Here is a 24,566-nt window from a genome sequence, read left to right on the forward strand (position 1 = left end):
GAGTCCCATAAAAGGAGTGGACACATAAGGAGTCAAGGTCAGAGTCCAGCCATGGGGCCAAGCACGTGAGGTGGGATTTGGGGAAGGCTGTCACTCTGTAGCCCTTTCCACCCCTGCACACCTCCTCCCCACATGCCAGATACCTAGACACGTGGCACCCAGGGACCACTGTCCCTGCTGGTGGGGACAGAGCTTCCACTTCGATAAGGACTTGCTGGAGAGTCAGAGGCAGCTGGACCTACAAAATGGGGGCAGAGCCTGTAACTGAGCCGAGTTGGGGAAGGCAGATGTTGACACAATAAATGCACTAAGAGTAATCGTTTAAAGTTTCAACTCTGACTCCTTGTCATTTCTTGGAAACTTTTAATTTTTATATTATTTTAAATATACTCAGAAAAAATGCAAGAATAGCATAAAGAACTCCCCTAAGCTTTTTACTCCAATTCTGCCAATTATTTACATTTTGCATCGTTTTCTTTGTCATTCTTTGTCTTTTTCATTTGTTTCTGAGTCATTTGTAATTTGAGACATTGTATTCCTCTATTCCTAAATATTAAATATTTCAGGGTATGTTTCCATAGAACAAGGACATTTTCTTATATTACCACAACACAGTTATCAAAATCAGGAAATAATACTCAGCCACCATCCATAATGTTTTGCTTTGTTTTTAACATCTTTATTGGAGTATAATTGCTTTACAATGGTGTGTTAGTTTCTGCTTTATAACAAAGTGAATCAGCTATACATATACATATATCCCCATATCCCCTCCCTCTTGTGTCTCCCTCCCACCCTCCCTATGCCACCCCTCTAGGTGGTCACACAGCACCGAGCTGATCTCCCTGTGCTATGCGGCTGCTTCCCACTAGCTATCTATTTTACGTTTGGTAGTGTTTATATGTCCATGCCACTCTTAACTCTGTCCCAGCTTACCCTTCCCCCTCCCCGTGTCCTCAAGTCCATTCGCTAGTAGGTCTGCGTCTTTATTCCCATCCTGCCCCTAGGATCTTCAGAACCATTTTTTTTTCTTTAGATTCCATATATATGTGTTAGCATATGGTATTTGTTCTTCTCTTTCTGTCTTACTTCACTCTATATGACAGACTCTAGGTCCATCCACCTCACCACAAATAACTCAATTTCGTTTCTTTTTATGGCTGAGTAATATTCCATTGTATATATGTGCCACATCTTCTTTATCCATTCATCTGTTGATGGACACTTAGGTTGCTTCCATGTCCTGGCTATTGTAAATAGAGCTGCAGTGAACATTGTGGTACATGAGTCTTTTTGAATTATGGTTTTCTCAGGGTATACGCCCAGTAGTGGGATTGCTGGGTCGTGTGGTAGTTCTCATCCATAATGTTTTATAATTTCTCTTCTATTATTTTAAACTGTCAGAGATTGAAATTTAATTAAATTTCGTTTTCTTCTGACAGTGTTGGGGGAGGGAGCACGTGCAATATTTTTTCTTCAAAAGGATGACATGGAAGCCTTTTTCAGGTTTACAAAAATTACAGTTGGCAGTTGATGGCGCTACAACATAATGACACCAATTAGATAAGCCACCAGAGAGATCAGAGACGTTTCCAAGTGATATGCTTGCACATTTGTTTGCCTTGGAATTAAATTTTTAACAGTGCTGTCTGATTTTCAAGAATAAAACTGAAATCACCACTTGGTACGATCTGTATATATGATCTTTATCTTTCTGTCTTAAACTCGGGAAAGATCTATTGACAATGCAAATTCAGTATATTTTCCAGATTTCCCCCAATTGAGTTAAATGGAGGTGTAGCCCCAAAATGAGGTGTCTAACAAGAAAGCGATGGTGAAATGTGTTCTTATAGCAAAAGCTATCCAAAACGTATTATTAGGAAAAAAAGGACAAAATATCATGTACCATATGATCCCTTTTAAAGCCAATGGAGAGGTATATATAGGCATGAGCATAGAAAAACTCTGGGCCTTACAGAAGAAATGAGTGTCAGCAGTGGTAAACTCAGCAGTAGCCTGGGTAGGTCAGTAGGTGGGAGGGGAGTGAGAGGGGAGAATTATTTTTTTTCATTTTACAAATTGTGTAGTTTAAATTTTTTACCATGAGCTTTTATTTATTTTATAGCAATAAAAAATTTTATACTAGAGAGGAAGAGTGGGAGAGAAAAAGGGACAGTGGTAGTTAGAACAAAATTAAAAGGCAAACTTATTTAAAAATGATGTGGCTTAGAAAGCAACAGCAATAGGCAGAATTATGAAAAAAAATAAGTTGGATATATAAAATGAATCATTTTCTACCATCATCTATTTATATATGGCTGCCAGTTTTTTTCAGCTAGATTCATACATGGGTCTCTTAAAACTAAATTTTCACTAACGAGTGCATTTTGGTGCTAATTCTGGTAGAGAAGACTGGCTGCTCTATCCCTCTGTACTTTCTTTTAAATTACAAAATTGATTAGTACTTAGAGATTTTTGATGAGTTAAGTTTAGGTCTTGTTTTATCAGCATCAACCGATCTTCATGCTTCTCCTGTCCTTTCTCTAAAAGCAAGAAGCTTATTCATAAAGAGCAAACATCACAGAGATAGTTGACCATGGACATCATGTGGTTTCAGATGGCTTCTTTCATTGTATCTTCAGATTATCAGATTTTTTTTTTTTTTTTTTTGCGGTACGCGGGCCTCTCACTGTTGTGGCCTCTTCCGTTGCGGAGCACAGGCTCCGGACGTGCAGGCTCAGCGGCCATGGCTCACGGGCCCAGCCGCTCCACGGCACGTGGGATCCTCCCGGACCGGGGCACGAACCCGTGTCCCCTGCATCGGCAGGCGGACTCTCAACCACTGCGCCACCAGGGAAGCCCCAGTTTTATTTTTGTAGATCTTCATCCATTAGGCTTATCTCTCTTTCAGGCATTAATTTTTTAACTGGGAATGTAGCCCTTGGCCAAATCAGTATGAGAAGAAATCATGATGTAGAGGGAATGGGGACTAGTATTTATTGTGTGCCTGGGTTGTGAGGTGCTTTACCCATGTTATCTCATTCAGTCCTTCCATCAACCATGAGGGGTATGGGGTAATATTTGTGCTTTATTACTGGGGAACCTGAACCTCAGAATGTTTGAGAAATACTATCAGTAATTCATTCATTTACTCATTTGCTCAACAAATATTCATTGAAAGTCTGCTATGTTCCAGGCTCTGTGCCGGGTCTTAGGTACACAGTGGGGGAATATAGATGTGGTCCCTGCCCTCCGTAAGCCTAGAGTAGAACAGAGGAGAGAGCCACTGGACCAGCACACACTCATATACAGTACAGAACCACACAGTATGGGCACACTGACAGCAACAGTATGACGCTGGAAGAGAGAATAACAAGAGACTCCTGTAAACTGGGAGCTCAGAGAAGGCCATGCGTAAGTGCAAGTGCGTGGAAATTGGTAAGGATGAGCAGTGGGAAGTGTGCTTCAGGCAGCAGGAGGCCCGGAGGGGAAAGCTCATGTGCTGGAGGATCTGAAAGTGCCATTGGTAAAGGGGAAGAGTGTAGGAACTGAGGCTGGAGGGGCAGCTGGGGGCCAGGTCCAGTGAAGCCTCAAAAGTCTTGTTAGCACCAGTGGCGGTTTGCAGGACTGGGATGGGAATTCATGTCTGCCTAGATCCTAAAGCTTATATCCCCCCAACTCTTTCAGCCTTGCCCTTTCTCGTGCCCTACCCCCTAGGACACAAGCCACTCGAGTGTTTTCTTCCACACTGTTTTCCAGAATGGCGAATGCACTGCTTTCATCATTGACACCTCCTAGTGTTCATGAGGAGAGAAGTGGAGGCCTAGTCTGTTACTTGATGATATAGAGGGGATTAGAAAGGATGGGCCTGGGTGGGGCGCATAAGAGCACAGTCTGCAAGGAAAACAGTTCAGGTGAACTCGAGCAGAGAGGTGACAGGAACCAGGAACCACTCAAGGGATTCAAGTATGGTATTCCACAATAAACAGAAGCTTCCAGAATCACACAGAGCTGTTAACTGGGATTCCCCAGATATAGGCAGACAGTATATATGGGATTGGATTGACAAGGATGTTTCAAGGTTGTTTACAGCACCTTGGAGCAGAACTAATAGAAATGTTACCAATGAAGGGAGATGAAGAAAGTAGGCACTGTATGTGTGAGCAGAAAAGCTGCAGGAGTTTGGAATAAATTCAAGTAGAAGGGCTCCAAAGGTCTAGAATGTTTGAAGGTAAGAAGCAGCCGACTCCAGGCTGTCGAGTTCCGTCAATGTACGAAACAGGCAAAAGTCACTGCCCTTGTATAGTTTCCATTTGTGGATATGGCCAAAACTGGGATCCTGTATGCACAGTGGGCTTTCAGGGTAGGATTGGGGTTAAGGAGGTAGGTCAGGTGAGAGAAGCCTGTGGATGCTTCTAGAGAAACTCGGTCAGAAAATAACCACGGAAATGCATAGTACTTATGCCCCAGTGGTTTCGGATTTTGAGGGACAAAGCCAGAAACTAAAGAAATGCCTCTAAAGTGGAAGTTCAGATACTGTTTGGGCCACGAAAAGACCCCCCTACCCCACTGTCTTAGTCTGTTCAGGCTGCTATAACAGAATACCACAGACTAGGGGACTTTGAAACAACAGAAATTTATTCTTTCCAGTTCTGAAGGCTGGAAGTCTGAGATCAGGGTGCCAGCATGGTCGGGTGAGGGCCCTCTTCCAGGCTGCACCCTCCTCCTTGTGTCCTCACATGGCGGGAGGGGTTAGGGAGCTCTGTGGGGTCTCTTAGAAGAGTACTGATCCCATTCATGAGGGCTTCACCCTCCTACTTAAGCACCTCCCAAAGGCCCCGCCTCCTAATACCATTACCTTGGGTGCTAGGATTTCAGCATATGAATTTGGTGGGGACACAGCCAGACCGTAGCACCTTCTGAATCACTGCCTGCTGCCCTTTATAAGTACATTGTAGAGCAAGAATGCAAAGTCAAAATGTTGGTAGTTTGTTCTAATGGGATGACAGTCAGGGCTGTTACTTTCTGTGAAATGATCCTTTATTTTAGGTTTTTAAATGATTGAGGCATCCTAATTTTGTATTATCAATATTTAAGCACTTTCTTGGAATTTGCATGTTCCCATGCTATGTATTACGATATTCCTGTTAGTTTTATAAGTGCTGGGCTTCATCTTTTTAATTCAGGATAACTATACTTAATAGTCATCACTTTGAAGACGAATATGTTTAAATAAAATGTCAATCAACAGGTTTTTATATAAACAAGGAGGTAGCAGTTATTTAGAGACAATGTTCATAGTCTCATTGATACATTAGATGGACTGTAGTAGGTTCAGGCTTAGCAAAAAAGAGAGTTTAGGAGGATTTCCTGTGCAATCACAGCTCCAGAACAGATTATTTTATGACTCAATTAAGTAGCATTGACCTACTGTGTGTGTATGTCTTCCTCTCAATTTGAGTTTTTCTAAGAGAAGCTCATGGCTATTCCAGTCCCTCAAAGATGCAGAGTGTGCACTAAAATTATAATCATTCCCGTGAGCCCCCTGCAATCGCCGAACCTTTTAGTCATATTAAAAGCGCACGTGTGTTGAGTGTGCTTTGGCAAGAAATCTGAGGCTTTATTATCAAGTCTAAGTACTTGGAGGTTGTTTGGCCTCGGGAACAAAGGGTCTTTACCACCCCTGCTCCCCGTCCCTCTCTCTTCCCTCTCCGCTAATCTCAGGCCCCTTGGAGGGGCCACATCCAGGCCTGCCCTCCCCTTAAGGGCTTAATGCCTTCCTTATTTTCCCATCAAAACCGTTCTCCACACAGGAGCCAGAATGATCTTTTAAAAACACATGTCTGTTCTTGTCACTTCTCCACTTAAACCGCTTCCAACTGTAGTAGGATAATGTTCCAAACTCCTCTCATGGCCTCCAAGGCCTTGCCTGTCTGGCCCGTGCACCTCTCTGTCCACACTGCCTTCCCCTCTCCGGACACCCTCACCCTGACTCTCCTGCCAGAGACGCGGCTTTGTCTGCACACCACCCGCGTTCCCCCTCTACCTGGAAGGCCCTCTGGCCCTTACCTCCAAGCCCTCTCAGCCTCAGATTTCACGTCCTTGCCCTGACTCCCAGCTCTGAATTTGCCCCTTACTCTACCACCCAGCCACGTTTTCAGTGGACCTTTTTGACTTCTATCCCCTGGCACCACTGCACTGAGCTGATTGTATGATCACGTGAGAATGGCTGTCCCCATCCCTAGAAACAAAGCCCCTGGGGATCCCACTGTGAGGACCCCACTGTGCCTCTCTTTTCCCCTTGACTGATTTAGTGAATGCATTTTTCTCTCCCTTTCCCTCCGGGCTAATCTGACTCATCTCTGTGACTGAGTGAGGGCTGCCTAAGCTGTATTCCTCACCGCCCTGCTCTCACTTGAGAGAATTTGAGGGTCCCTCCACCTATTGGCTGGCATCTCTGCACCTTCACAGGCCAGGAGGAGAGAGAATTTCAAACAGGAAGTTTTTGTGGGAGACTGTATTTGCTTACTTGCAGCACCATCTTACTCGGGCTTCATTCTAGGATTCTTAAGCGATTCAGGTTTGGGAAACTTCCTCCATTAGAGCTATCGTTGTGATAATTGCCCTCCAAACTACAGCTCTTTCAGGTTACTCATGAATTAAAAATGGCCGGGAGTTGGCAAACAGATTTTGCCTCCATTTAGAAATATCTATAGTGGGGCCAAAGGATGAATTAAACCTCACTGAAGAAGAGGCAATGGAAGTTCTCTGTGCCCTGTTAGGTCGATGCTAGAGAAATCAAAAAACAAGGAAAAAGATTAAGTGGGCAGTAAGAGGTAAACTCGGTCCAGCCAGTGATCTGCTGTGAGAGAAGCGGTACATAGGGCTCTAAAAGGGTAAAAAGAAAAACTCTGCATGAAGGTTTCCCTCTACAACTGCTTCTACTCCTCACATGTTTAAGAATTCTCTAGATCTCTGGGATTTTAGAGCAATGTGCCATGTCCGTTTTCCCACCATACATTACACATACAGGAGTTGTGAAAGAACTCTTGCCAAGAAACAGAAAAGAGGGGGCGCCTATACTTTACCTCCCTATTCTAAGTTATCCTACCACGTAATCAGGATACTTTCAGAGAAAGTACAGGCAACCTGTTTGTCATTACATTTCATGAACTCAACTTTAATACTTTGGGAGACCCTAGTACAGATGTAATGAATGGGACATGATGACACAGCATATCCCCACACCCCCGGTAGAGTCCCCTCTATTCTTCCCCAACCCTGGACACTGCCCACCATGAGCTGTCATGAGCATGTCCCTGTTCTGAGCACATGTGCATCGCCCCTACCCTCAGGTGTTCACAGCAAGGCCTGTCAATCATCCTCATGGCTTCCTGTTTTTAATGTTTTTCTAGTGTTGATATCCCAGCCTAAGGATGTTATTTACGTTTTTCCTGAAACCTGAGGATCTCTTAGGTGGATGGGGTTGGTGGCAAAAGGCAGGGGACAGTTGCTGGGAAGGCTTGTACCCAAAGCTGCGGTCTGTGCCTGGCTGCTGCGGAATGTGGTGACAGTTGCGTGCTGGCAGCCTAGATGCCTTGGCAGCGGGCAGCAGCTCGGAGAACACCCAGGAAAGCCCTCAGTGTGTCAGGAAAGCCTTGACTTCCAGGGTGGGGAGTTCTGCCCTACTGGGACCCTTTCTTCTCTTGTCACAGAGGATCCAGCTAGGGTTCAGGCTGCCAGCCTTTATTCTCTTTGTGCCCTGCTTGACAAATTGAGACTGGCCTTTAGAATATGACATATGTCTACTGTGCTCCCTCCTCCAGCAGACACCACCCAACTTTTATATCTGGCTCCTAGGCTACAGCTGGGCCATGTGGAGCCATTGCACGGAGTAGAGAAAGGTGCCCCCTGCTCTGGCTGGGAGCAGCCCCAGCCTGGGGCTCAAGGCTGTGGAGAAGAGCTGGATTTACCCACAGCCTCCCTCGGCCTGGTGGCTGCTCTGCCAGCCTCCCAGCAGATCCCTCAGTGGCTCTGGGGGCACAGTGAAGGGGCTGAGAGATGGACCAGGTTTTAACCTTCCTAAGGCTGTCATCTTTTGTCTTTTCTCAGAAAACATTAGGATAGCCAGTGGCATATCTCCACCTTGATTTAAGAACAGGCTTCTGGCCTCACTAGCCTGAGGACTTCTTCCCTGCACTGACTTTGCTTTAAAAACTGGCCAATTGTAATTCAGAGATTTTTTTTTTTTTTTAAGATTTTGTTAACCAAAATCAGTTCTGATGGCTGAAAGGCTTTACTTATTTTTGTTCAGTTATTTCTGGGCTTCCTCTCCTGGGCTCTTCCCTTCTCCTTGGACTGTTTTACCATGTGGGTATGAAAATAGGCAGTATATTGTAAAATTACTTTAGAACATCTACTCTTTAAATTCTTATTTCTCCACAGCTCCCTTTAGCAGACAGGTCAGTGGATGTATTGTGGGTCTTTATATTGTGTGTGTATCAACAGCCTCAGTAATAAGTAGTCACTTAGAGAGTGTTCTTCCCTAAAGCTGGAGACTCTGCTTGGGAAATATCAAATATATTGGGATTAGTTTGATCAATTCTTGATTGTTTATTACTACTACAGTAACCGTTTATTAAGTGCCTAATATGTGCTGGGCACTCCTCTAGATTTTATTTCTCATCCTCCCAATGGCCCTGAAAGATGGGTGATATTATCCCAGGAAACTGAGTTAAGTAACTTACTCAGGTAGCATGTAGCAGAATCAGAATTAAGACCCCTTTTTGTGTGATTCCAGCATCTGCATGCTTTCTATTACATCAGAGGCGCTTGGGTTTTTCCACTGAAGTTCTCTGAATGTAGAGGAAATCAATACATAACGCCTTGGGTCTAGACCCTTTGTAGCTAGAAGTAGCCAGAAGCAAGCTCAAAATTTCTTTGAAGTCGCATGCTTTAATCTTTAAAATTTATGCAAATTTAGTTTTCTGCTCCATAATACAAAAGTAATGCTTTAAACTATTTGACATAGAATAAAATGTAAACTCTAGGAAGAGCTCCTGTTAACCCTTGTCACATGCCCTCTTGCCCTGCTGGGCACTACACTGGGGGCATCTGCACACTTCAGTTTGAGAAGGACAGCATTGCACCATGACGCATCTCAGTTAAATTCTTAGTTCTACCGGCTTTGTTGATAACCCTTTCAGGTATGGAGCAGCCTGTCATTTGGCCAATCTACAACCATAGACGTCTTTCTAACAGAGAATAGAATCCCTAACACTTCATAGGCAAATCCTAATTTGGTCTTTGTTGATTCTTCATGGATATCTTTTTTTTTTTTTTTTTGCGGTACGCGGGCCTCTCACTGCTGTGGCCTTTCCCGTTGCGGAGCACAGGTTCCGGACGCACAGGCTCAGCGGCAATGGCTCACGGGCCTAGCTGCTCCGCGGCATGTGAGATCCTCCCGGACCGGGGCACGAACCCGTGTCCCCTGCATCGGCAGGCGGACCCTCAACCACTGCGCCACCAGGGAAGCCCCTTTCATGGAGATCTTTGAGTGACATCTGTCTGGCTGGAAGTTTAGAGATTATTTAATTTTGTCGTTTGTAAACTTTTCTTTTTTAGAAGCAAAAGTCATCTTTCAAATGAAATTGTTCTGAGAACTCTAAATTATATATCAGCTAAAAGTGAAGACACTCTAGTTGAAGGTTCTGCTTGCATGGTACCCTTGCCTGAGGGTCCTCCAAGGAGCCCAGGGTTCTGAAGAAATAGGTTTTAAAAACCCACTTCACCCACTCCCCACCCTCCACCTCTGGCAACCACCAATCTGTTCTCTGTATCTCTGAGTTTGGGTTTTTTATATTTATATATTTTGGATATTAACACCTTATCAGATATATGATTTGTAAACATTTTCTCCCATTTAGTAGGTTATTTTTTCACTTTGTTGATTGTTTCTTCTGCTGTGCAAATACTTTTCAGTTTAATGTAGTCCCACTTACTGAGTTTTGCTTTGATTGCCTTTGCTTTTGCTGTCAAATCCAAAAAAAATCATGCCAAGACCAACGTCAAGGAGCCTACAGCCTATGATTTCTTCTAGGAGTTTAATGGTTTCAGGTCTTATGTTTGAGACTTTCATCCATTTTGAGTTAATATTTGTGTATGGTGTAAGGTTGTGGTCCAGTTTCATCCTTTTGCATGTGGCTGTCCAGTTTTCCCAGCACCTCCTTTGTTGTAAATTAAGTGACCATATACGTGTGGGTTTATTTCTGGGCTCTGTATTCTGTTCCATTCATCTATGTATCTAATAAATTATTTTTAAATTCAATTCAGCAATGACGTTTATGAAACAATTAGAAATTTGCACTTGACTGGATATTATGGAGATATTGTTACATTTCTTTGTTGTGATAGTGGTGTTATGATTTTGTTTGGGGGAAGAAAAGAATCCTTACCTTTTAGAGATTCCTACTGAAATATTTATGGATTAAATGATATGATATGTGGAATTTGCTTCAAAATAACTGGGAGGGACAAATGGATAGGAGTGTAGATGAAATAACATTAGTTATGAGTTAATAATTATTGAAGATGGATGTTAAGTATGCGGTGTGGTATTCTTTCTATTTTTATATATGTTTGAAAATGTCCATTCACATTCCAAAAGTCAACGATAAGTGTTAATATCCTATTATGTGCAAGGCAGGGTACCCTGTGTTGCGGGAGATCGATGTTTCACAAGTGCAAGGGGCCTTGTCTGCTTGTTCTCTGCAGTAAGCCCAGTGTCTAGGACACAGTCTGCACATAGTAGATGCTCAGTAAAAACACACACTGAAGCCCAGCCTGCACTCTGCACCCCAAACAGCTGCTCTGTTTTCTGTTCCCAGGAGTGGCAGCCCTGGTAACATGCTCCAACTAGGTCTGAGCCAACCTCAGACCTAGTGCTATGGAGTTGAAGGAAGGCGGAGTCCTGTTCATTTAGGAGTCAGCAAGGTGCTTCCCTGGAGTTCATGGAAATTGACATTGAGGTGCCCGAGACAAATTGCATCCATTGCATCCAAAACAACATTTCTAAGCAAAGCAAAATTGCTCCTTTAATTTAACATGAATTATTTCTTTCAGGAACCTGTTAATGTCGTTGCTCACAGTGACAGGAATACCTCAAAAGGCTGTAGGGGGTCATAGAACCTTCTCAGAACATAACCTAACCTATCTGCTCTCTCTGAGCCTGTTTTGTTCAGAGTCCAGCATAATATTATGCCCAGAAGTGTGCTTTGATCAGTGCTTTCTCATGAGGAAGAAGAGTAGATAGTATCATAAGAAAGAGGAAAAGCAGAATTGGGGAATTATCAAAGGAAATGTCAGGAATGCAGGGTGATGGATTGGTCCCATGTGTACGTTCGAGTGATTAGTTAACTCAGAGGCAGAGAAAAATCATGATTTTAAATGTTTGCATGCAGGTGTTAGTATAGTTGCCTCAGAACGAGAAGATAAAAGGATTTTAAAAAAAAAAAAAAAGCTAGTCACATCTTGACTAGAAGAAGGCTCTTTTGAGAACTCGTCAATGTTACTTTACAAACACCATTCAAATCTACCAAATGGGCCAGATGGCTGCTCAAATACTGCATGCTGCCAGCTGCCCATTGCTACAGATGAAGTCTTTTCTGCTGACGTTTGTGTAACCCACAAGCACGTTATAGAGTCTTGATTCCTTTGGTGCTGTTTAACATTTATGTGTCATCATAATTATAAACCATAAGTATACATGACACCATGTAATAAATAAAATTGCCCAGCTTTTCATTCTGAAAGGGGAGGAGGCTGTACTTATTACCTGAGAAGAGAGGATGTCTTACACTCATTTTCCATTCTTCATAAATGTCACTCCTCTCTTGTTGGGTGGGTACTCTACCTACATGCTTTATGCTCACCAAGCCTTATCCCTTCAAAACAGACTCCCAAGGCTAATATGTATCGCTGAGCCCCAGGTTTTAAAGCAGGCCTGGACCAAAAGTTAGGGGGAGAATTCAGGGGAATCCAAATAGTTCTAAATGAAGCCAAACTATTCTATTTGACCACAAATCGAAAGTTCCTTGGAGGTCACATAACGGGCAGGTGTACAGTGTAAAAGGAAGTTGGTAAATGGCGATGAATCAGCTCCTTTCAAAACAGACATTTTCTAGAGATGCATTTCTTTTTGCTTTGAAAGACAGCTGATTCAGTGCTATTCACCTGTTAAGAAGGCGGCACTTTCATTTGTATCTGCATCTGCAAAAACCAAATGTCTTTTCCCTCCTCAAAAACCTGAGCATGTGTTTGAGAGCATGAGAAGCTGGGCAAGAGGTGGAGGGGAGGGTAAGAGCCCACACCGTTTGGCTAATCAGTCACAAATACATGGAGGAATGGGCTGTGATAGAACTCCCTCCCCAACAGGGGCTCTTTCAGTCTCATCCGGGAAGACCTCTTTAGAACACAGCATTTTTATTTTAGGCCCCAGAGCCCAGACAGCACGCTCCATGGCTCTATAAATACACGACTCAGATGCTTCCTGACACCCAGCGTTTCTGCTTTTTAACATGTAAATACACGAATGCTCAAAGTGAGTAAATATCTGTACACTGAGTTTACAATCTTGTCTTTCAGAAGTATCGACAGTACATGGCAGGACTTCTGGCTCCTCCTTATGGTGTTATGGAAACAGGCTCTAACAATGACAGTAAGTGAAAAATACGAACATTTTGTATATAAAAATCTGTTGTGCGGTATGTGTTTCCATGTGACAAAAAAATACTTCCTACACCAGCTTGACAGTAAGTCTCCAGACTCTTTTGTGGATAAACAGACCCACCAGCCCACACTTGAGTTATTTTAAAAAATTGTTCCTATAGTATAATTTTGTGGTTTTAGCTGATAGAGGGAGGTATGCTCTGGTACTAGTTGCAACTTCAGCATGCTTTCCCAGAATACCTTCATTTTAAAGTGTTGTTTCTGGGCCCTTTTAAAAATGGAGTTCATGAACTGTGTTGGTCTTAGACACCTGAGAGCCACACCTCTTGCTTATTTTGAAGCTACAGATCAAGGAGAGAAGCAGCGGGATTCATTCTTTATTCTTCTTAAATCGTGGCCTCTTCATATTCCAGACCTTTTGTAAGAGATCTGGAATCAGCCAGATCAGTCTCTGGCTGATCATAAAAGAAAGGAAGTTTTTCTCTGTGATGCTCTTTTCTAATGGGTGCCCACTAGACTCGAAGAAATCCTGTGTCCTGAGTCTGTCTATCTATTCATGCATGTCAGAAGCATCTTTTTAGCACTCGATACCATCCCTGGGAGTTGCTCGTAGAGGCTCTGCGTCCCCTTATTTGGCTCTTGTCCGTATATGTGTTACAAGGCAGCGAGCCCTGGGGTTTCTGAAGCCGTAGCACTTCAACACTGACACACTGATGGATCGAGTAGTACTTCCACTCCAAGCATCTTCAGAGCCAGAGTCACCCTTCCCATCCTCTTCCCACCTCCTTGAATCCCCACTCTCATTCTCACACTCAGACTTGTCACTCTCTACAGGTGACCCTCCTTCCCGCCTGACCAGGATCTTAAGTGAGCTTCCGTCCCCTCTGTTTCCCAGTTTCTGGGCAGCCTGTGCCCTCTCTTTCTCTGTTTCTCTTCTGTCCTTGGAGAGGTGGGTGTTGGAGGGCAGATCTTTCTTTCCTTTCATTTCTTCCCCTGTTCTTGATTTTTCTCTCCTGGCTGATCTAGGGATGACCAGTAACTGAGCTGGAAATCCCAGCTGTGCTGTGTCCTAGCTGTGTGACTTCCATTAAGGCACTTAGTGTCTCTGTGCCTCGGTTTCCTCATAGGATTGTTGTGAGGATTAAATGAAGCAAAATGTGTCAAATGTTTAGAAGCAAATGTGCTGGGCATATAATAAGCACCCAAATGATGTGAGCTATTATTTCCTCACCACCAGTTACTCTTTAACCCCTCAAAGCCTTCCTTCTGCCATATACTTCTTGACTCAAGCCATCTGAATTCTCCAGTGACCAACCAATAGCCAGCCTCAGTCATTACTATTACACGTTCTCTATGACTGGGTAAGATTGTCCATGTTCGGACTCCATTCTCCCTTGGGTCCCAGCCTCCACTGCATTATCCTGGTTTTCTTGTATTTCTCTGGCCACTTGTATTCTTTCATGGGTATTCTTCCCCTCAGCTGGAAGTTTAGACAGCCTTGGCTGTTTTTCTCTTTTTTCCTCTCTACTGACCCCTCCACCGTTGCATCCTTTCTTGCAACTGATACAAATGTGTTTGAGTCTTACAAAGGGCAGCCTAACCTTCCAAATGACTACTGATCTGATTCTCTTTCCACCCAGATGTCCTCCTGGTCTCATGCACTCAAAATATCAGTAACAGAATACATCGTGATTCCCACAAACCATCCTTCCTCCTGAAAGTGTATTTCCATCCATAATTCCACAGTCCTCCCCTACCAGGTACTAAACCTCCACTGTTTTGGGGTCCTCTTTTCTCTCACCTCCACCCCCTGAAGTTAATCACTTGTCCATCCCTTGTTCCTTCCTGTGTAATGTTCATATTCTTTCCTTTCTCTCGCCTCTGCAGCCCCCTGGCTGAGGGCCTCATCACCCTTGACCTGAGAGCAAAGATGGCTCAACTGGCTTTGAACCTTCATTATTTCACTCTTGGTTTACCCTACACCTGACTTACACAGAACTTTTTAAATTTACTTTTTATTATGAAAAATTTCAAGCATACAGAATGATACAGTTAATACCTGTATTGTCATCACTTTAATTAATATTAAACTTTAATACTTAAATAAGATTATTAATAATTTGATAGGTATTTTCATATTATTATTTTGCCATATTTCCTTCTTCTAATCATATATATACATTTCACCCCAAATACTTCAGCAGGCATTTTTGAAAATACAGACTTTTCCATGCAAAAACCACACCATTATTGTACCTAATTACTGGTATGATTTTCCTTAATAATATCCACCACTCAATCCAAGTCCGAATTTCCCCAACTGAATGTCTTTGTAGTTAATCATTCAAACTGGGCTTCCATGAAGGACCATGCCATTGCCTCTGGTTTTTATGTCTTAGGTGTCTTTTAATTTTGAAAAGTCCCTTCCCTCCTTTTTCTTGATCATACCACTCCGTTGCTCAGAACCTTTAATGATGGTCCATTGCCAGCCATAGAAGGTGAAATTCCAAGACTGCTAATGCCTTAGCCCAACTTGCAAGTTCCTGCATGGCCTGAGAGCACCTTTTCAGTATTATTTCTCTACAAATACCCTAATTTCTATCCACTCTGATATGATGATTTGTACAACTGTGTGTTTATCTTATTAAACCTCCTAGAAAGTAAGCTTCTGTTACAACCCTGTATCTCCTCATTAGTCAACTCTAGTCCTTTCAAGTGGTCGTTGGATGGGTGGATAAATGGATGGATGGACTCAAGACGAATTTCAGAGTGCCGACATTGGGCCACCCTTACTCTTTCTGGCAGATCCGAGAAGTGATGGCAAACATGTTCATTAGTACTCTGCTTGAGAGGACAACCCTCTCTGTCCCCTTGTTTCCTGCCTGAGCTTTTATGTCCCGATACTATCCCAGGTTGGGGGTCAAAGTTTAATTAGGGTATGTTTCCTAATAATCTATTCTTTTCTTACCCCTCCTGCTTACTGCTGCCTATTAGGATGGGCACTCGGTGCTTTTAATGCCAGTAGTTTAAGTCCTGTGCGGCCCCTTATTAAACGCATTAAGTCCTGCTTACTCAGAATTTGGATGTACTATATTTTTGCATTGCAAACCCCCTCACACCGCCCCAGTAGTTCTAAGCTAGGTGCAAGCCACACATAAAAACCATCTGAACTTCTCTCACTTCAGTATAAGGCCGCTTGTTCTCACTGTACTGGGGCCAGTAAGCTCTGCTGGGGCCGGTGACCTTCCAGTATGGCCACCCTTACCATGGCAGAGTAGCAGACCCAAAGGAAGTGCAAAGGACCAGTGCCAGCCTGGACCAAGTGCTCATGAAATGTGTGTAAATGAGTGAATGGACGAATGATTAACTTATTTGCTAAGAAAATTGAGACACCCCTGGAAACAGCCATTGCCTGCTCAGACCTGACTTGGAAGCAGCAGCAGTTTGCTTTGCCCAAAATAAAAGTTGTGTGCTAGTAGTCTTTATGTGCGACTTGCCTCCAGGTTCAAATCCCTGGAGCGGTGTCAGGGGGGGTGCCTTGGAAAAATACAACCTGTGCAACTTAAGAGTTGATGTGTTTGTCTAAAATTCTGAGTGTTCTGGTGCCCAAGACAGAGTAATTGCTCTGAGACAGTTGCTCACATGGTGTAAAATAAGCAAGGATGGATTTTTACCTCTAGGAGAGTAAAGCGTATGGTAGAAAAGCAAAATAAGTATGAGATTTATTATCTGGCACACAGCCCTGTTCCTGATTCATTGATTTATTTATGTTACAGATTTTGGTAGGTGCTGCTATTTTTCTAAGCAGCATTGTGTACGTTTTTATGGAAAGACAAATTGAAAACACCAAAATTTTACTTGGTTTGATTCAGCAAGGGATTTCATTGCCATTTTGCAAGTTGATCTTACAGCTCATGCTCTTTCTCTCTCTCTTTCCTCTTCTAGGGATTCCTGACAAGGAGAACGTGAGTAGCTACTCGGTCTCTGCCTAATTTCTAAAAACTGTCATAAGGTAAAAAATAATTGTTGTAACGCTACCATCAAAGAGAGCTCTTTATCCACATTCAACAGAGCAGTAAATATTCTTCTAATCTTATTCTGGCATCTTTGGTGAGTCACTTTGAAATATGAAGGGGAGAAGGTTGACTGCTCTGACGTGGTCATCACATGTCCTTGATGTTAACTAGTCTGAAGAAAGGTTATTCTAGGGACAAACGGTATAATTGATAAGTGTTTTCTTTTTCCCATGATGCATACAGGGCAGTAGAGCAAACCACTAGTTTAACAGCACATAGAAAATTAGCTGTTTTTCCTTAGTAGGAATACAAAATATGAGATTTCAGGCCAGTTGATTTTATAATTGTATCCAAGTGCATTAGAGTCAATATTTCTCTTTGAAGTCAAAAATAATGAATTGCTCTAATTGGTCAGGGCAAACAGGTAAGAGAGTAGGTGCTTTAGGATAAATCTGTCACCAAGAACCAGTGCCAAGTACTCCTTCTAAGACTGGTGGTGGTGTAGTGGCATTGTCTTCGCATGCAAATAATAATATTAACTGGAATCTAAATTTAGACAACAACATGGAAGGGTTAATAGGGAAGTGTGTAAGGATTGATCTGAAGTGGTGCTTGGTGGCTCTCAATTGTATTGACTTGTCATTGTGTTCCTCAATTGCTGTACCCAAGTGACAGTGTTACAGAACTGTCTCCCTTTTCTGTCCTTTCCCTGCTTTTGGGCCGGTGTCTGTGGTAATTTCAGACTATTTCTGTATTCCTTTTCAGAGGTCTGACTCTAGCTTTCTTTACATCTTCCTGTTTTCATAATGTTGGTTTTAAAGGGCTGGTTGGGAATTCCGGTCCACTGCTATACCACTACACATTTGGGTTCAAGACCTAGCAACGTCTCTTCAAATGTCACACCAAATCCTCATTGACTTGGTTCAGCAAAGGACTTCAGTTCCTAGTTGTGGGACTTTGCTCAAGCCACTTGACTTCTCTAAACATCCTTGCCTCATCTTTAAAATGTGGATGTTGGTTGTGACTACCTTAAGAGGCCATCGTGAATACTGAGTGAGATAATCTGTGGAAAGCATAGAGAGTCATACAATAGAGCTCAGTAAAGGTGAGGACTGTTGCAATAATTATTATTTTATCAAGTCTTGTGTCATTTTCTAGCTATCTTTTCTCCTCTGAAAAATGCCCTACCCCTTATAAAGTAACTGTCCTTTTACATTTTATGGCTCTCCTTAACCTTGAAGGACATTTAGTCTGGTCCAAAAGCATCTATAGAGACATTTGGTCCATGCCAAAAGGTCCTTGATATTTGTCCTGTCCAAAACCATTTGTCATGCACCAAATATGCTTATGAACTTTTTGGATACAACCAAATTTCAAGGACCTTTGGATGTGGACCAAATGTCCAATGGACATTTTGGACATGATCAAATGTCTACTAACCCTCCTTAAAATGTCTTTGTTCAGTGAACCTTTGTAATGGTATTCTGCTATTTAAAAAATGTATCTTTGTATGTTGAGTAAAGCTGTAGATGACCAGGTTCATGGAGAGTCTAAAACAATAGGCTTTAGATGCTAAAGTAACCGATCTTGGCACCATTTTGGACATGGATGTCCCAAAGCACGCTGTAACAAATAATACATGGATCATTAGCCAAATAAAGATGATAAAAGGGCCTGGTGCTTCCTCATCAAGGGACTGTCAGTGGTGTGGAGAGCACACCCAGAATGGCCAGGCCCCAGGAGGTCTCAAATGTTCTAAGCTTCAAAAGGATGCTCTCTCTTAGGCACCTGGTGACCTTTAGGTTGGACCTCCCCACAGTGGAACGACGGATACAACGTTCTAAGCAGAAAGCCTACCAGCTGTCATGTAGCTCACTTCATGACAAAAGAGGAATTTGAAGTTTGCAGAAAGTCAGATACAATGAATTTAACAGCGTCTTGCCCTCAGAGACGTAGGGGGCTGGCCAGCCTGTCTCCCCAATAACTAGTCATAGTATATACTTATTTGTATTTGTTTGGGTCATTCTATGTCAAACTCACTAGCAAGAGGAAGCATACTTTTTCTCTGTCAGCAAGTAGAGTGGATACAACGTCACCACATGCTATTAGGAAAGCTCTCCAATGCCATCAGTCAAAATAAAGCAAATGAGATGAAAGACATTCATGAGTAGAGTTGAAGCTCTAGAAAGATAAAAAGAAGCCCAAGAGCCTTAAAGTGGTGTTAATGATAATTGAATTTTTTCCTTTATAAGAGACAAGTTGGGGACTTCCCTGGTGGCGCAGTGGTTAAGAATCTGCCTGCCAATACAGGGGACATGGGTTCGAGCCCTGGTCTGGGATGATCCCACATGCTGCGGGGCAGCTGAGCCCATGCGTCACAATTACTGAGCCTGCTCTCTAGAGCCCACGAGCCACAACTACTGAGCCCGCGTGTCACAACTACTGAAGCCCGTGCTCCTACAGCCCGTGCTCCACAACAAGAGGAGCTACTACAATGAGAAGCCTGCGCACCACAACAAAGAGTAGCACCCACTCGCCGCAACTAGAGAAAGCCTGAGTGCAGCAATGAAGACCCAACCCGGCCAAAAATAAAGAAGTAAAATAAATAAATATATATTTTTTTAAAAAAGCAAAAACAAGCAATACAGAAATGTCTTACTTTAAAAAAAAAATAAAGACAGACAAGTTGTGTTAGGATGATTTCTTTTATCCTTTACCTTCTTTAACTACATGCTGGGCAATATTATATTCCCTTTATGTTTCTCTAAATAGCAATAATATGCCTGTGCACTGAAACAAAAGCACTTAGACTATTGTCTCAGTGTCCAAACAGATTCTTTATGGAAGGAATAAATTCTTTTTTCTAGCTCCTGATTTTGTTAATCACCATGTTTAACTTTTAATCAAATATGCAAACGTCAGTAAATGGTGTTTTTAGCTGCCTTGCCAGCTATATTTTATTTCCAGACCGAGCCTTACCTTTCATAAAAAGAACTTTCTTTTCATAAATTGCACTTCCATAGAAACAAATAGGTTGGCAGTTAACTTGCTGGATTATTTTGTCTACTACTTATTATAATTCATAGGAACATCATTCAACTTTAGATGACACAGGATACTGGAACCTGTAAAATAATTGATAAAAATGTTAGAAAAATTAACATTGAACCAATAAAGCAAGAAGACCATTTTGTCAGGGTTGCAATTGTTTGGGCTTGTTGGTTTTATAGATTCTTCTCTTTGATCTGTTTAAATTTTTTTTTTCTGTCTCCTATAAGTGGCATACCTGACTGACCATGTTTAACACAGAACATAAAAATCGCAATGAAAAGAACGCTTTCTAGTTGAATGTTACGGTTGCCCTTTGACGGAATGAGCTTGTCTATAATATTTTGCTGCGTAGATAGACTTTGTTGCTTATTGTGCTCCGTTCTTTTGAGAGGCAACTGCTAAGGAGTTTTGTAGTTTTAGAAGTTTATACGTTTCTTCCTCAGTGTGGAAGGAGCCAGAAAATAGACTCAGGAAGATATCAAAATAATCCCATTCTCTGATTTACAAACATCTTGTTTCCAAAAGGGTCATTTGAGGTCTTCATTTTTTAGGCAGTGATAACATTGACAGTGTGATTAGTAAGTTTCTTGTGAAATACGCAAGGATACGTTCCCAATATAAAGCACTATCAACTCAGAATCCATAGGTTTCCCAAGCACTGGAAGAACTGATGCTAGATGCTAATAACAAGCAAGGCTGGGGGTTTTGTAAAGCTATTTGGTTGGTCTCCTTTTAAGAAGAGTACTTAAATCTTCCCAAACTTTTAAAAAATCATGGGTTATTTATATGAAGAATAATTTTTGGAAATTATTATAAAGACATAAGGTTTTAAATGGTGAATGGTAAGGACATAGTTTACATGCTTTGTGAAAATTCTCATTATGGAGAGAGCAATAATAAACAAGTAATTACTAGGGTCAATAGGTTAGCAATTTTAGGGGCTATAATAACATTTATCTCTATTGTTGCTTTTTTTCAAGGTTAGAGAAAACAGATAAGAATATTTTCCACCAATTAAATGATGATGTCTTATTTTACCATTGTAGATTGGCTATGATTCTGGGTCAGATGAAGAAAAGGAAATTGTGTATCCTTATAGAAACTTAAAATATTAAAAAACCTAGGGCTTCCCGGGTGGCGTTTGTGCCCCGGTCTGGGAAGATCCCACATGCCGCGGAGCGGCTGGGCCCGTGAGCCATGGCCGCTGAGCCTGCGTGTCCGGAGCCTGTGCTCTGCAACGGGAGAGGCCACAACAGTGAGAGGCCCGTGTACCGCAAAAAAAAAACTTAGAAAACCCCATAAAACTCTGTAAAGCCTTTCAACTCCAGCTTTCAAACTGAATTCAAACCAACAGTTTATGGTGGAACACAGTTTTTAAAATCCTACTTTAAAACATGACTGGTAGGCGTCCAGAGCTGATTGGGACATCCTGGCCAGAGTTCACAACTTTACCCCAGCAGCCATTTCCCTCTGGTCTAGGGTGAGAATGTTTTAACCAGCACTGTCACCACACTGAAGCAACACACATGTGACTGGCTGAGGGTACGAAGCTCTACACAGGAGAGCAAACCAACCAAACGCTGAAGGCAGAAAATCCTGAGCTGCTAGTTTTCATTTGAAGGACAAGTTGCTTATCACCCAAGAGAAGATTAGATTTAGCATTGTTGCTGGCCCGAAATTACGCATTTGTAGTGTGTAAATACTCATTCCTTAGCTGGCCTATTAGAGCGTGTAGCTCAGCAAGCCAAGACTGACTTTGCCCACCTCCCGGGAAAAACAGGCTGTTAATGTCGAAGGTGCCAAGGACAACTTCAGCTCTTGGTCTCTGAAGAAATGTTTGTTTTTGTGTTTGTGAATTATGCATTTTATGGGGCAAGAGGCCCTTGCTGCATTTCTTTCTGCTTTTTATTCCATCTCTTCCTCTCCTCATATAAAAGCTGGCCTGTGCCATCTCTCTCTAGCTTCTGCAGTGGCATACTGATTGAATTTTTTTCTCTCTCTTTTAAAAAATTTATTGGAGCACAGTTGATTTATAATGCTGTGTTAGTTTCAGGTGTACAGCAAAGTGACTCAGTTATAAATATACATATATTCATTCTTGTTTAGATTTTTATATCAGTTATCACGGAATATTGAGTAGAGTTCCCTGTGCTATACAGTAGGTCCTTGTTGGTTATCTGTCTTATATATAGTAGTGTGTGTACGTTCATCCCAAGCTCCTGATTTATCCCTCCCCGCCACGTTCCCCCTTTGGTAACCTTAAGTTTGTTTTTTATATCTGTAAGTCTGTTTCTGTTTCTGATTGAATTTTTAAGATGATGTGTACTTGACCTTCATCTACATAGTAAATAGTAAGTGCAGGGGGCTTCCCTGGTGGCACAGTGGTTGAGAGTCTGCCTGCCGATGCAGGGGACACGGGTTCGTGCCCCGGTCCGGGAAGATCCCACATGCCGCGGAGCGGCTGGGCCCGTGAGCCATGGCCGCTGAGCCTGCGCATCCGGAGCCTGTGCTCCGCAACGGGAGAGGCCGCAGCAGTGAGAGGCCCGCGTACCGCAAAAAAAAAAAAAAAAAAAAAAAAAAGTAAGTGCAGGGAACTCTCTGAACATCTGATCTTCTGTTGTCAATTATGCCATGTATTTGTTGCCTCTGAATGTTCTTCGGCAGTGTTCACAGGACCTGCAAGCTGTGAGTTTGCTTGATGAAAGGGCACCTATCCGGGTGTATTGGGGTGGTGGCTCGCTAATATATTTTAGAGTTATTTTTATAATATTACAAATTATATTTGGTGACTGATTCAGTGTTCTTATGTCGGTGTCTCTACATTTTTAGGAGGAGAGCCTTTGAGTATTGCTGCCATGCTGATCTAGGGCTGCCGCTGGGTTAACCATATAACCTTGCTTTGAATATGTTCTCAGTGTTTTCTGTAGTCAGAATTTGACTTGGGCAAGATATCACAGAGAACCTGGGTAGTGTTTAATGGTTAAAAATAATAATCATAAAAGAAATGATATTCCCCAATCTCTCTAGCCAGCAGCCTCTCCCTGCTCTCACTTTAACAAATGCCACGGCCTTGAGGTGAGGCTGTTCACTATTGGCATTCCTGCTGAGAATTAGTTCCACTCTCAGCAGGGCCAGGAACATAATGTCATGTTGATAGTAAGACACTACACTGCTGATTCCAGAGTTATGGGAGAGTACACTGCTGTCTTCAGAAATATTTTGTTCTGTGCTGCAGGCAATTATGTTCATCATCAGTAACTTGGCGCTGCTAGCATGTTATCTTGATTGACTGTGGGAATAAAATATATAGTATCGTTTATGTTTGATGTACTTGAATGTTTATTGTCCTTGTTTTGACAAATTGAAACCAAATTATTTGCAAAATACATCTTAGGTTTAGGAGAGAAAATTGTAGTGTTCTCAGATTGGATAAATTAATCTAGTGATTACATGTCATTTAGGATTTGGATTCTTTTCTAATAATTCGGTGTCAAGACTGCCCTGAGGGCTTCCCTGGTGGCGCAGTGGTTGAGAGTCCACCTGCCGATGCAGGGGACACGGGTTCGTGCCCCGGTCCGGGAAGATCCCACATGCCGCGGAGCGGCTGGGCCCGTGAGCCATGGCCGCTGAGCCTGCGTGTCCGGAGCCTGTGCTCCGCAACGGGAGAGGCCACAACAGTGAGAGGCCCGCGTACTGCAAAAAAAAAAAAAAAAAAGAAAAAGAAAAAAAAGACTACCCTGAGTCCATAGATATTAAAATATTCTATAGTTGTTCTCTTTACCTTTAGGTAAAATTACATTTATAGATAGATGCACATATACACACCCATATGTACATATATGGACACATGCAGATGTATATATAAATTTATATTTAACCATTTTCATTCTTTAGAATTTCCAGAAAAGAAAATCATAACACCAACTTCTCGTAATATGATCAGGCTTTGTTCAGAATTCTTATTGCCTGTTTTTATAAATGTTCAAGTTCTCTCCAGCTTTGTTTTATTTTCTATTTTCTTTCAGTCAAAGAATGGTTCAGAAGTACCCATAGAATGTGCTGTCTAGTTGCTTGAAAACCTTTAATCGAGTGCATATGTATTGATGGATCCCAGGCCCCACGTGGAGCCATGAAAATAGTGTAGCACCTTCAGGGAGTTGCAGCCAGGGATGGAAGCAGACGTGTGAACACAAGCCAGCACACTGCAGCGCTGTGGCACGTGTGGTTGGGAGGCCGTGGCGTGACTGCGTGGGCTTAGAGGCTCTGCGGGCTTGAGTTAAGTCCAGCTGTGCCGCTCACTAACCATGTGAAGGTGGACAAGTTAGTTAACCTTTTACTCCTGTTTCCCCACCTACAGGGTAAGAGTAACAGTAGTGTGGGAGTAGTGGCATAGTGGTGGAAGCCGAGGGGCCTGCCAGGGGGATTAGTGAGATGAGGCAGGCCAAGCGCCAGTGCTGGCACCCGTACATACTCTCAGGAGGCATATGGGGCCGTGTGGTTCTCAGGAGAAGGGGAGAGGCTCAGAGCAGGCCTCCCGGAAGAGGAGGAAATGCCTCCGTGCGCTCTTGATGGAACATAGATGTTACCCAGGTGGAAGGGAAAGGAGAACGATGCATGAACAAAGGAACAGGGTACCAGAGCTTTTCAAAACCTTTCAGAATCAAAAACTTTTCATTATTTTGGACTCTACGTGCTAGGAGCCCTTGCAAAGTTGTCAAAATCTGACTTCTAAGCATCAGGCATTTCAGGGTTCCAACAAAACACCATTTTTAA

General features: G+C 42.6%; 1 protein-coding gene across 1 annotated transcript in view; it reads left to right on the top strand.

Annotated features, from left to right (window-relative positions):
• RAPGEF4 (Rap guanine nucleotide exchange factor 4) overlaps positions 1-24,566 on the top strand; it is a gene marked incomplete at its 3' end in the record, with an annotated part of 310,629 nt that overhangs the window by 163,444 nt on the left and 122,619 nt on the right. The window contains 3 exon segments of the mRNA XM_079709744.1: positions 12,643-12,715; positions 16,672-16,706; positions 16,709-16,738. Coding sequence (XP_079565870.1) covers positions 12,643-12,715; positions 16,672-16,706; positions 16,709-16,738 — 138 coding nt within the window.

This window comes from Hyperoodon ampullatus (genome assembly GCF_949752795.1).
Source record: "Hyperoodon ampullatus genome assembly, chromosome: 8".
Lineage (NCBI taxonomy): Eukaryota > Metazoa > Chordata > Mammalia > Artiodactyla > Ziphiidae > Hyperoodon > Hyperoodon ampullatus.